General features: G+C 50.2%; 1 protein-coding gene across 2 annotated transcripts in view; it reads left to right on the top strand.

Moving 5' to 3' along the window:
- Positions 1-12633, top strand: part of DUSP3 (dual specificity phosphatase 3) — a 51253-nt gene that overhangs the window by 26102 nt on the left and 12518 nt on the right. Inside the window, exon 3 of one of the 2 annotated variants that reach the window (XM_014574902.3) lies at positions 7145-7396. In XM_014574902.3, the coding sequence (XP_014430388.1) occupies positions 7145-7350 (206 nt within the window). In that variant the 3' untranslated portion in view covers positions 7351-7396. Of the gene's footprint in view, positions 1-7144; positions 9125-12633 lie in introns of those variants that run through there. The other variant, XM_006125712.4, reaches the window with a different exon arrangement.

Here is a 12633-nt window from a genome sequence, read left to right as displayed (position 1 = left end):
TTCTCCACATCTTTCTTGAAATGCGGTGCCCAGAACTGGACACAATACTCCAATTGAGGCCTAACCAGCGCAGAGTAGAGTGGAAGAATGACTTCTTGTGTCTTGCTCACAACACACCTGTTAATGCATCCCAGAATCATGTTTGCTTTCTTTGCAACAGCATCACACTGCTGACTCATATTTAACTTGTGGTCTACTATAACCCCTAGATCTCTTTCTGCCGTACTCCTTCCCAGACAGTCGCTTCCCATTCTGTATGTGTGAAACTGATTGTTCCTTCCTAAGTGGAGCACTTTGCATTTGTCTTTATTAAACTTTATCCTATTTACCTCAGACCATTTCTCCAATTTGTCCAGGTCATTTTGAATTATGACCCTCTCCTCCAGATTAGTCACAACCCCTCCCAGGTTGGTATCATCTGCAGACTTAATAAGCGTACTTTCTATACCAATATCTAAATCATTGATGAAGATATTGAACAGAGCTGGTCCCAAAACAGACCCCTGCGGAACCCCACTTGTTATGCCTTTCCAGTAGGATTGTGAACCATTAATAACTACTCTCTGAGTTCGGTTATCCAGCCAGTTATGCTGGATCCATGGTATGGATGTGGCAGGACCAGAGAGTCCCGGTGGAGGGCCAGTGGCAAGGATCCCTGCAGGGCTGGCAAGGCAGTGGGCTGCCTGCAGCAAGTTGACTGTGGAGCCGTCCAGCGCATGGCAGCAGGTCTGCCCAACGGGGTTGGGAGACACGTGTGTGGCTGCTTGGTGGGATCCGTGGCTGCCCGGTGGGACCAGGAACCCCGGCACGGCACACACGGCTGTTGTGCGGGTCCCAGAGCCAGGGCAGCAATGGCAACCTACCGGGTTAGCAGAGCAGTGGGCCACTAGAAGGTCAGGAGCCGGCCGGGAGGCCAGCAGGCCAGGTAGGGAAGGGGGCAGCAGCAAGGGGTCCAGAAATGACCTCCCTTGGTCCTGCAAAATCTCTCATCCGGGATGTGTCAGGTTCCGAGGGTGCCAGTCTAGGGAGGTGTCCAACCCGTATTTCGAAATTAGTATCATTCCTCGAGAAAAGCAGGAGTACAGATTTCAAAATAACCAGCCCGTTAATCTGAAATAACGGGCGTGGTCATGTGGACGCTTCGCTTATAAATTTGACCTAAGGGGGGTTATTTCGAAAGAACGCCTTACTGTAGACCAGGGCTTACCTATTTCTTTCTTCCTCTTGGTAGCAGGGATAATGGGTGTATATTCTACATGATGTAAATCAGTGGTGCTCAACCTTTTTTAATTTGCGACTCCCAGGGAGTTTGGTTGAGCAAAAAAAAAACAACCCCACACTGGCTGAACATTTTGTTGCACCCCCTTTAATTTCAAGCGCCGGTCCGCTCCTATGCCACTCCCCTTACCCCCACTGTGCATACGTCGCACGCCATGCTGGGAAAACAAAATGGCGGCCAGCCTGGCGCTGCGACCCCCCCCCCAGGAAGACAGCCACCCCTGATGTAAATGACTGTGAGGGAATTCTCTGGTCTCCTGATATTAGGCAAGGCTTCACACAAAGGCAACTAAAATCAATTAAATTGCGATCTGTACATTTTCACCCCCCCCGTCCATTCTGAGCCTCTGTTTCCTTGGTCAACGGCCCTATTTGCACAGGGCTCAGAGGGAATATCCTTTTTTTTTTTTTAAACCCCCTCTGTTCTTTCCAGAAGCAAAGAATTCAGGAAATAAGATAATACCCCCAGCCCGGCACATCAGCGGTCATCCTTACCCCCCCCTTGCCCTCAGGAATTTGGGTTTCAAACATGTTTTCCCAAGCCGTTCTTGGACCATGCACTGTAGGATTGTACCTGCGCACCAGCGGTTTATAAACACATTCAATATATGGACACCCTCGTTAGAGACTGTTTTTGCGGCTGCTCCTCTTCCATGCAAATCATACAAAGCATCTGCTCTCCCGTTCATGGTCACTTAACATCCATGTGGCAGCTGCCTATGTGGAATACAGTAATCTCTCATTTAACACGTGCCCGCTTAACACATTTTCGCAATAGCACGATTTTTTTTAGGGAACCGTTTTTGAATTACATGACTGTGCCTGGAATAACACGATTTCCCCAGCCGGCCCGTCGCCGGCGGCTGCGCGGGGCTTCCCCCGCCTCCCTGCAAAGCGGCGGAGGGTTCACTGCTCACCGCGCCGTTCCCCAGTGACCTCCCCTCGCTGGACGCAGTGCAGGTCCCGGCAGACCCGTCACGGGCATACTCCCAACCCAATCCCCCTCCCCTCTCCTCTCCTTCCCTTTCCCAGAGCCAAACACCTCCCCTCCCTGCTGTAACCCAGTCCCCTTTCTCCCCCAACCTTATGTCCTGGTCCCAACAGACACCACCGCTTGAAACACAACCCCCACCTTTTCCATTATTTTCAATGGGAAAACTGACCCCACATAACACGTTTTCACTTAACACGATCATTTTCTGAAACATATCCATAGTGTTAAATGAGGAATTACTCAACTTCGGGAGTACCAGTGGTATGGGAGGAGAAAGTGACTCTGTGTGCTGCTTTTCTCCCCTCTGCAGAGCTGGGAGAACAGCAACAAAGTGGCGTGCTTGGCCGGAGGCTTTTCCCCGTCATTCCCATAGTGGCAGGGGGCAGAGCCTGGGAGCGGCAGGCCTCCAAGTAAGCACCCCACACCCATCCCCCTATGCTCTCCATCAAAACCTGTTTCCCAGGGTGTGTCCGATTAAAGAGGTTCCAGTGCATTTTGCTGACTTTAGTGTTTGTTTTGGGGGAAAAAATACCCCACACCCTCATTCTGCCATGTTCAATGCTTTTCACTTACTCTCTTTCCCCCTGCAAATTCTGTTCCCTGACCCGCAGCTAGAAATGAGGAGTCATGCTAGGATTTTCCCAGACGGTTCCTTTCTCACAGATGCATTAATACTTTCCTATATTGAACAGCATTTGCTCTCTGCAGCCCAGTCACCCAAAACAGGCTGGATTCATGGATCGTCCGATGTGCGCTCAGTCATCTTTAGATGCAGCCTGAATGCTCAGAAAGCAGGACAGTGGAATTCAAGACCAAAAACTGCAGCTCAAAGGCAACAGGTTTTGTGCGTGTCCGGGGAATCACTGATATTTTTGCACAAGTGACTCCTCACGGCTCCTTTCTCCTCTGGGGATGCCTTCACGTGTAGCTGAGGTGGAAACCATAGCACAGGAGCCTGAGGAGGATACACGAGAGGCAGAAATCTTGGGGACTTGAAGGTTCGGCGTGCTTTTGCATTCAGATTCTCAGCCCCATTTTAACAGTAATAACAAACCAACAAAATGACCCAGTCTACTCCTAGGTGAACCATGCAAGGAAGACAGGTTTGTAACTAAGGAGGAGGAGAGTGAGTGGCCATCTTGACCAGTGGGCGGGCAACCTACGGCCCGAGGGTTCTATGTGTGGCCCACAAGACATTCTGTTTACTGATTCCCACTCACAAGGTTGTCAGGTTCCACTGGTTTCTAGCCACCGAGTCGTCCCCCCCCACACCGGTATTACTAAAGAGACATTCATAAAGCAAGGGCATGTGAAGGGAGGGGCATGCTGATTGCTCACAACACTGACCGTGAGAGCCGTGTGCTCCTTCTGCATCCATAGTGCGCTTCTATGGCTGACCGGTTGAGTCTTTGTCCATGTGACTTAGGCAGCCCCCATACTGGGCAGTGCTCACAGGCAAAGGCCTGTAGGGGTCATTCACAGCCCACAACCCAACCAATGTGCTTCTATGGTTGGATGCAGAAGGCTGTGCGGCCCCGCCCCCGGAATCGGGCCCCACGCTCCGTAGAGCCGGCCCTGATTGGCACAGCCTACAAATTCTAGGGATGCAACCACAGTTAGTAAAACTACCCCCATCTGGGAGACCATCTTGGTTACAATGATCTCGTGGCCCACTGAAATGAAGGAAGGCCCCTCATGCGGTCCACAGAGTCGCCTTGGTTGCCCACCGCGGATCTTGACTGTACATGCCGTTAGAACCCCCTGCGCATCAATGTACTCTTTTACTTTTGGGTTAAAGTGGGAGTCGACATATAGAACTGGGTGCAAATTACACGGTCTGAGATCACTATTTGATCTGAGGAAGTGGGTCTGGCCCACGAAAGCTCATCATCTAATAAACCATCTTGTTAGTCTTTAAAGTGCTACATTGTCCTGCATTTTGCTTCTGAGATTCTGTAACACAGAAGTACAGGTGGTACAGAAGGAAGGTGTAAATCACACCAATTGAGACAGCCTCTAGAAAGACATGAATTGGGACCCTCAGGAGAAGATTACAGACTTTACCAACGCCCCAATGTGAGGACGTGTAGGGGTTCCCCCAACACCGCACCCCGGTAGCAGCAAGAACAGACTCCGCCAGCCGGTAGAATAGAGGGGGTTTATTGCTTCTCCAGGATCCACCACCGCATAGACGTGATGTGTCTACAGGAGTCTGGGCCAGAATACCTCAGCCCCCTTGAGATGGGGTCCCTGGCCTCCTCGATTCCAGCCCCCCTCCTTAGATTGGTTCCTTCACGATTCCAGCCCAAGACTGACCCTTCCCCCCAACACTCACTTCCCTAGTTCCCTCGCTGCCTCAACTCGGCTGACCGGTTGAGTCTTTGTCCACGTGACTTAGGCAGCCCCCATACTGGGCAGTGCTCACAGGCAAAGGCCTGTAGGGGTCATTCACAGCCCACAACCCAAGCACAGCAACCAGCAAGGGACTGACACTACATCACAACATGTGGGTGAGTCAGTGGGAATCGCACCTCACAACGCAGGGGGGCCCCGGGTTACAGAGCACACAGCCCCCCCACTGCGCCACACCCAAAGCCTGTCCCAAGGGCAGGGTTAATCTTCTCCAGAGCTGAATGTGACAGTTCTCCATGTGAGTGAAAGTGCAAGAGCATCATATATATAGTAGCCCAGTGTCTGTGACTCTGTAATGCTGTAGTGTTACGTGCTGCCTCTGGGGGGGCGCTGTTGCGGGGATGCTGCATGGGGAGCGCAGCCCCCAAATGGCTGCTTGCTCCCCCGCAGCGGCCCAGCTGAGCGGCACAAAAGTCAGCCAAGCGCCATGGCGGGAGGCGAAGGGGGAGGGGCAGTGACATGCGGTGTGACAGCAGCTCCAGGCCCCGCCCCCTGGCCGTGAACAGACCCTGGCCGGGGAGAGGGTGGGGGAACAAGGGGGACGTGGAGGTGGAGGAGAACTGGGAGGCTGCAGGATCAGTGCTGGGGTGAAGGGAAACGGTGAAGGGAAACAGTGCAGGGAGGCAGCTGGAGCTCATAGGCAGCCGCTCAGCCGGGCTGCTGTGTGGGAGCAAGCGGCGCAAACTGCTGTTTAGACTCCACGCTCCTCTGCAGGAGGAGGAGGAGAAGAGAGAATGAGAGGCAGGAGGGGGAGAAGAGAAAGAGAGATGGAGAGAGAGGCAGGAGATGGAGGAGAGCTCTGAGAGAGGGGGGAGGCAGTCGGACGAGGGGAGAGAGAGAGAGAGACAGAGCGAGAGACCGGAGGCTCAGGAGAGAAGACCAAGATAGAAAGGGAACAGGACTTAGAGAAGAGACCTGAAAATCCCATTTTATGACGGGCTAATTGGCTAGTTAATTAATGTTTGTTCAGTGCTTTGAAGGTGTAAGGCAAGTTGAGTGCCAAGTAATCCAAAAGACTCTGCAGAAGGTGTTGAAGTAGCACCCGTGTTCCTGAACAAGAAATGATAACTGGGAATTGGTGTAACAGCGCCTCAGATTAAATATGTCTGTGGAAGAGAGAGAAAGGGTGACATTTTCCCATCCTGGTTGCAAACACTATCACTGGTCAGACAATCCAAACAGTTGATAAAAGCTGTCTCAGGTTTGAATAAACCAGATTGCTGCTTGGTTAAAAAACAAACAAACAAAAAATCAGTCCCCAAGCCAGGTTTTTAGCTCTGGGAACTCTCACTTCAGATGGCTTATCTGATTCTGAGATGTGCCACACCAAATTATTTTAAACATTTTCCAGTGGAAGCCCTGGTATGATGACTTAGATGTAGGCGATGGCATGGAGAAGGATGCTTATTGGGTTTGCAGATGATACCAAGCTGAGAGGGGATGCAAGTGCTTTGGAGGAAAGGGTCAAAATTCAAAGTGATCTGGACAAACTAGAGAAATGGTCTGAGGTCAATAGGATGACGTTTAATAAGGACAAATACAGAGTGCTCCACTTAGGAAGGAAAAATCCATTTCACACGTACGGAATGGGAAGAGACTGCCTAGGAAGGAGTACTGAAAGGGATTAGTGCCTAGCCGGAGAGGGGTGGGGGGGTGAGAGACTTCATGCACTCTCCCACCCCCAGAGCCCAATTGGCCTGGGAGTGGGGGCATGCATGAAGTCTCCTCCCCCTTCCAGAGGGGCGTGGTGCCGAGAGGGAACCGCCCCTTCCGCCTGAGGCCCCGCCTTTTCTGGGGGCGGAGCCGGCCTGCGACCACAACCAAAATTCTTGAAGTGGTCCCCTGCAAAAATGATTGCCCACCCCAGAGTTAGGAAGTCCTTAGTCCTGGGGAGACACTGCAACTGCTGCATTGGGAGCAATTGCAGAATTCCCCCAGGACTAAGTCCTGCAGGCTGCTAACCTGATTCCAGACCGAATGATTGAAAGGAGTCCCATTCCTCTCTCTTTGGCGACAAATACGGTATTTTCTGCTTTCAGTAGGAAGGTGGACGATGTACAATTGCTTTGCAGTCGGGATGTAACATCTCCTTTAATTAGTTTAACCTCATGTTTAACGGGTTAACCAATTAAAGGGGGAGTGGGCAGGCTGGAGTAGCCCCCCGCCGGAGGCCAGGGCTGCTCCAGCCCGGCCGGTGCACCCTCTGCTTGCAGCCCCCGCAGCACAGAGAGGCTGGAACAGCCCCTGCGTATGGCGTACCGGTTAACCGTTCACACCCCCGCTTTGCAGGCTGGTGTGGCTGCTACCAGAGACTCGGTATCGGATGTCTAGCTGAGACCATTCAAAACTCAGTGGCCGGGCTGCTGGTGGACCCACATTCATTCGTCCCGCCCCCAAACGTGAGTCCCCCCCGTAGTCTCATTTGTAACCTGTTGTTTGCGGTGTGTTCTCCCCGTGCAGGCCGGGTGTTTGTGCACTGCCGCGAAGGCTACAGCCGCTCCCCCACGCTGGTCATTGCGTACCTGATGCTGCGCCAGAACATGGATGTCAAGTCGGCGCTGAGCGCCGTGCGGCAGAAGCGGGAGATTGGCCCCAACGATGGCTTCCTGAAGCAGCTCTGTCAGCTCAACGAGAGATTAGTGAAGGAGGGGAAACTGAGGCCCTAGCGCCAGGAGCTGCAGCTTCTCACACGGGCTCGCCGGACTGTCAGGGGTGGGTGTGCAAATTTGGTGCTTCCCATCCCCCAACTTGGATCGCCAGGCGAGGGTCCTGCGGGGTGGGGAAAGCAGAGTCCTTCTTGTCTAGTGAAAGTATCTCCCACCTGCCTGGGTCTATCTTTTGGAATAGCACAACTTTCCCTCCCTCCTAGGAGCTGTCACTCGGGGGATAACGCCCACAACGTATCGGCTGTCATCACGCCCCTTTGTGTCAGAGCCACTGACGGTCCCACGACACACCTGCTTTGCCTTGGCGTTGGATGCCGTTTATTTAAACGTCATGTTCTTCCATCCCATCCGTTCCGCTCAGCCCCCTGGGTGCCCGAGAGCAGAAAGGCACCTCCCTTCACTCGCTTGTAATTGAAGTACTGTATTTTTAAAGTGTAGCTCGCACATACTCACAGGTGCCTAACGTCTGATTGTAGGAGCTTCCAGAGATAGAGAAGTGTATATGCAAATACACAGGTGCACTCTCCCCAGTAGTGTGTATAGCTTTGGGTGTGGTATGGATCTATACAATACCGTATACATGCAGGGTTGGAGTGTGGCAGGAAAGCCATCCAGAGTCTAATGTTAATACAACTACCCTTGTAAATAGAGTTTGTATATCTGTGGTTTGTGCTGATTATGAAGTAGGAACGAAAAAGCTGTATTTTTTCATCGTAAAATTCAGAGGGAAAAGTAAAATATAGAGAACCAGTATCAACGTGAGGAGCAGAGAATCGCAGTACTTAGGTATGTTGATGCTGAGCGTGGTACAAGGCCCTGAACAGCGAATTGGCCCTCGTAGGCCACGTCTTCCCTTGCCACGCCAGAGATTGCTCTTCTGGCGTTCAGTTTAGTGGATCTAGTTAAGATGTGTAAATTGAACGCTGAGGGCAGCTCCATCCGGCGCTGCTACTGGTAGTCACAAGGTTGGCCTTCCTCTGTGAAGACCGTGCCAAGCTCGGCTTAAGGTAAGCTGACTCCAGCTATGTATTTTACATAGCTGGAGTTGTGTACCTTAACCTGACCTTCCAGGTCTAGTGTAGTTGCAGAGTACTTAGTTTGACGGCACTAAAATAATTTTGCTCATGCATCCGTGTCATGGGCTCTGCCAGCGTGTAGAACTGAAAATACAACAGGCCGGGGTAGAAACTGTCATGCGTGTATTTTTGGAAATTGGTCACTTCATCTGTGATATCCCAACCTGAAACACAAATGAACAGCATCTGCCCTACAGCGTTTTTCTATGTGAATTTGGAATTGCAAGTCTACAATGTAACTTCGACACTGTTTGTACAACCACAAACTTTAACAAAAGATCCCGATTTGTACCTATAGATCTACCCACATGGCAGCGGTCTGTACAAACACAACCTGCACTAGCTTTTGGTTAAAAATCTCAGCTTCCTGGTTCCATCCGCTGAGATTAGTAACTACAGGTTTGTCAGTGAGCCATTCCTGTCTCTTTTTATGTGCACTTTAAGGCTCCTGCACTACTGAAGTTGGAAAAAAGTTACAGCAACTCAGCTTTCTGTACAAGATATTAGAGAGGAAAATGTGCGAGGCACAAATTTATATATCGAGCTGGTTCTTTTCCTCTGTCTTGACCTCCTGGTTTTCAATAATAGAAATTTTATTCCATTATGTGGGGATCACGCCAGTTAGAAAAATCAAAAGTAACAATGCTCATGTTTTGTGATGTGATCAAATAAATTGCCAGAGTCGCGATTGTCCTGTACCGTGTGTTGTGGTGCTTTGCAAACAACAACAACAAAATATGTTGGAGGGATGTGCAGCTGTATGGTGCAGTTGGCGTGATAAACACAGAGGTGGAATCTGCATTGGATTGCAGCAGACCTCTTGGGAAGGAGGGCACTTAAAAGCAGCAGCGCCGCACAGAGCCAGGGGTTAGCTCGGGAGTCCCCAACTGATCCCAAGTTCCAGGCAGTGCTGCTGCTTTGAAAAGTCGTGTGGAGCCTGGGGTCAGCTGAATCCCCAGCTGATCCCGGGCTCCATGTGGTGTGCCAGCTTTGAAAGAGCCAGTGGGAGCTCTTGTGCATTTCAAAGTGGAAGCGTTCACGTGGAGCCCTGACTCGGTGGGACTTCCCGCTGGCCCTGGGTTCCACGCAGTGTTCCAACTTTGAAATGTACAAGAGCCCCTGCTGGGGCTCTTGTACATTTCAAAGGCAGAATACAGAAGTGCTTATCGAGTAGACAATGGAAATTAACTAGAAAATGAATCGCTACTTCACATCCCTAGCGCCAATCCTCTGCTGTTTTAACTCTTTAAGTGTTTTAACTCATTTCCAGAACACTGCATGGATGGGTGCTATCTACGGGCGTACATGGTGCATTGGACCTGTGCACATGAGTGAATTTCATCCTGAATCTTTTATGGAGGGTGAACATTAGTTACTAGAGGACAAGGAATAATCTTTGCTGTTGCTCGCGTGCTGTGTTGCGTCTTCCCTCTGTGAGCTGGCATACGCGAGTTGGGGACACGATTGCAGAAGCTTGAGCAGGCCTGACATTTCGTCTCGCATGGAATGTCGGTGGCCCATTGTGGAAGGACATTGGCAGAGCAGATTATTGTAATTGGCGCCGAATTGCCGATGCATATTCTTCTGAACACCAACATTTATGGACATGGCTGTACACACAGAGCATAACTTCTTCTTGTGTGTCTGATTCCAGCAGACCCCAGTTAGCTGTTGGTTGCAGCGCAGATGCCTTAGCTGTAGCCATAGACCAAGATTTATCTTCTCTGGCATATCTACACCAAGGAAAACTGTTTTAAGTGCACAAGACACAATCTGATTCTCCTTTCCCCCATTCCCATAAAAGAAACATTTACTGGATGTCTTTTATTCAGATCAATACAGCCCCAAATCCCAAGGTACATTAAATGCTAATTATCTGTCCAGGCATATGGAGAAGTCACTTTACTATGAGAGAAATCAATAACATAAGTAACTATGGGTTGCCTTTTGGATGTTACATTGAAGAATTAAATTGAACATGATTGACGTTCGTTGGCATTTTATGAGCTTTTAGCCAATCGCAGTGAGTTTCGTTCAGTTTCCTCTCTGTGATTATTCTCGATTTATGGACAGAACATCTATCTCTGACATTCACGGTGTCTCCTACTGTTGGGCTGTTCCCATGTTGGGCCACCCTCTGTCACTCGGATTTTCCTTCAATCATGGCAAATTTTGGGCCATGTTGCAGAAGCAGGTTCTTGACCTGACATACTCATGTATCTAAACTTATTCCCCCTTCGATTGCCCATTGTAATTCTGCCTGCCCCGCAGGTCTGCCACCCCTAAAAAAGAACTCTGGAGGAGCTTAAAAGTGTGTCTCTTTCACCGACGGAAGTTGATCCACTAAAGGACGGTACCTCAGCCACGTTGTCTCATGGATGTTTCAGGTGGTAGCACAGAGAATTATTGTCATTAGCTAGCATGTCTATCTTTTGTCAGAGGAATAAAGGTGGTGACAGGGCTGAGAATCACGAATCAGCCTAGTGACAGGGCTGAGAATCACGATAGTGATGTTTCAAAGGATTGGCGTCGGCTATTCCCTTCCAAAGCATGAAAAGATGTTTTGCAATATACCTGGGCAAACTCAAGCGCAGCAGTCAGACTAAGAATTGGCTATACAACAAATATCCCTCTCTTTGAGAATAACGAGCAGCTAAGAAGGACTGCACAAACTGAAGGCATAATTGACCCCATAACAAAAATGATTAATCATAACATTTTATTTATACAACATCCATTGACCCAAGCAGCCTTCTACACACACTACACTAAAATATAGTGTGCAAAGCCCTATCAGTGTGCAAAGCCAAACATTAAACCAGTAAAGAGACCCGTGTACAGCTTGAGTGGCAAAATGCAACAATCCTTGTCAAGAGCACAGTAGTTACACGAGCACTGGGCAATGCAGGCTAGTAAGAGAGCTGCATGAGTGGCCCTCCATCTTCGCAGTGATCCCGTAAGACTGTCGTAACCAAGACAATCTCCCAGGAGAGGGTAGTTCTGCTAACTGCGGTTGTGTACCTAGAATCAGTGGGGTGTGCTGCTTGAACCATAGAAATGTTTTGATTGGAAGCAAAGGCAACGAAGTAACACATGGCGCTCTCAGTCACAGCCTAGGGAGGGTGTGAAGTCACCATCATTGGAGATACTTGAGAGCAGGTTGGGTAGACATCTATCCAACCTGCTCTCAAGTATCTCCAATGATGGAGATACTTGGTTCAAGATTGGTGCTTGGTCCTGCCAGGAGGGCAAGGGACTGGACTCGATGACCTCTCGAGGTGCCTTCCAGTTCTAGTGTTCTGTGATTCTATGTTGTGTGCAGTCAGCACACACCTCGCTTCACGTGCCCTCGCTTTTCCATGCGTATCATCGTAGTGCTACCGGTAGGGGAAAAAACGATGTGAAAGGAAACCAGCAGAATCTGGCAACCCTGGTCGTAAGCAATGGTCAACAAAATGCCTTGTGGGCTGCACGCAGAATCCCGAGGGGCCACCGGCTGCCCATCGCTGGGTTGCACCAATACATCTGTTCTAATTTTAAGTGCTGCCACTGGCTGAAAGGTATTAGACTTTATTTAGCTAGCATTCTCCAATGAGCAGCCATTGACTCAAGTGCTTATTCAGTCACCCATCCATTCCCTTTGAAAACAGGCCCCTAGGTACAGGTGGTTCTTCAGGGATTGGAATTATGGGATTGCAATCAAATCCTTTCCAAGGTGGGAGCCAGCCCTACAACCCCCCACCAGATGGTGCTGCAGCCCCATCATTCCTCACCAGCTGGAGCCATCATTCCGTCTCTTGTCCCCAGATGATGCTGTTGCACGAATCGTATCTTTCTCTGTTCTGAAGACAAGCCACTTTAGCTATAAAAAGTAGCTTTTAAATATGCTCATGAATGTATTCATGGGCTTGGAGGCATCACTGGGCAAGCATTGCCAGTTTCGGGTCCAGGGCACGTTGCTGTTGGCATAAATTGAGGTATCTTGTGGTGCCGAATGTACTGTGGGCTGGACCGCGCCCCACCTCAGAGTCACCTTCACCGGGACACCTGCCCTGATCACCTCCCGACTGTCCCAGCCATGCAGCATCCCCCGGGCTCAGTCCTATATAGCATGACTCTCTCGTGGGTATAGGAGCGAAAGGCTGAACGAAGGAGGGGGCCGAGATGACCTAATAGGAAGCTAGAGAGTCGCTCCTCCCACCTGCTG

Source organism: Pelodiscus sinensis, chromosome 29 (assembly GCF_052426305.1).
Source record: "Pelodiscus sinensis isolate ZL-2025 chromosome 29, ASM5242630v1, whole genome shotgun sequence".
Lineage (NCBI taxonomy): Eukaryota > Metazoa > Chordata > Testudines > Trionychidae > Pelodiscus > Pelodiscus sinensis.
This window is presented reverse-complemented; position numbering and strand designations above follow the sequence as displayed.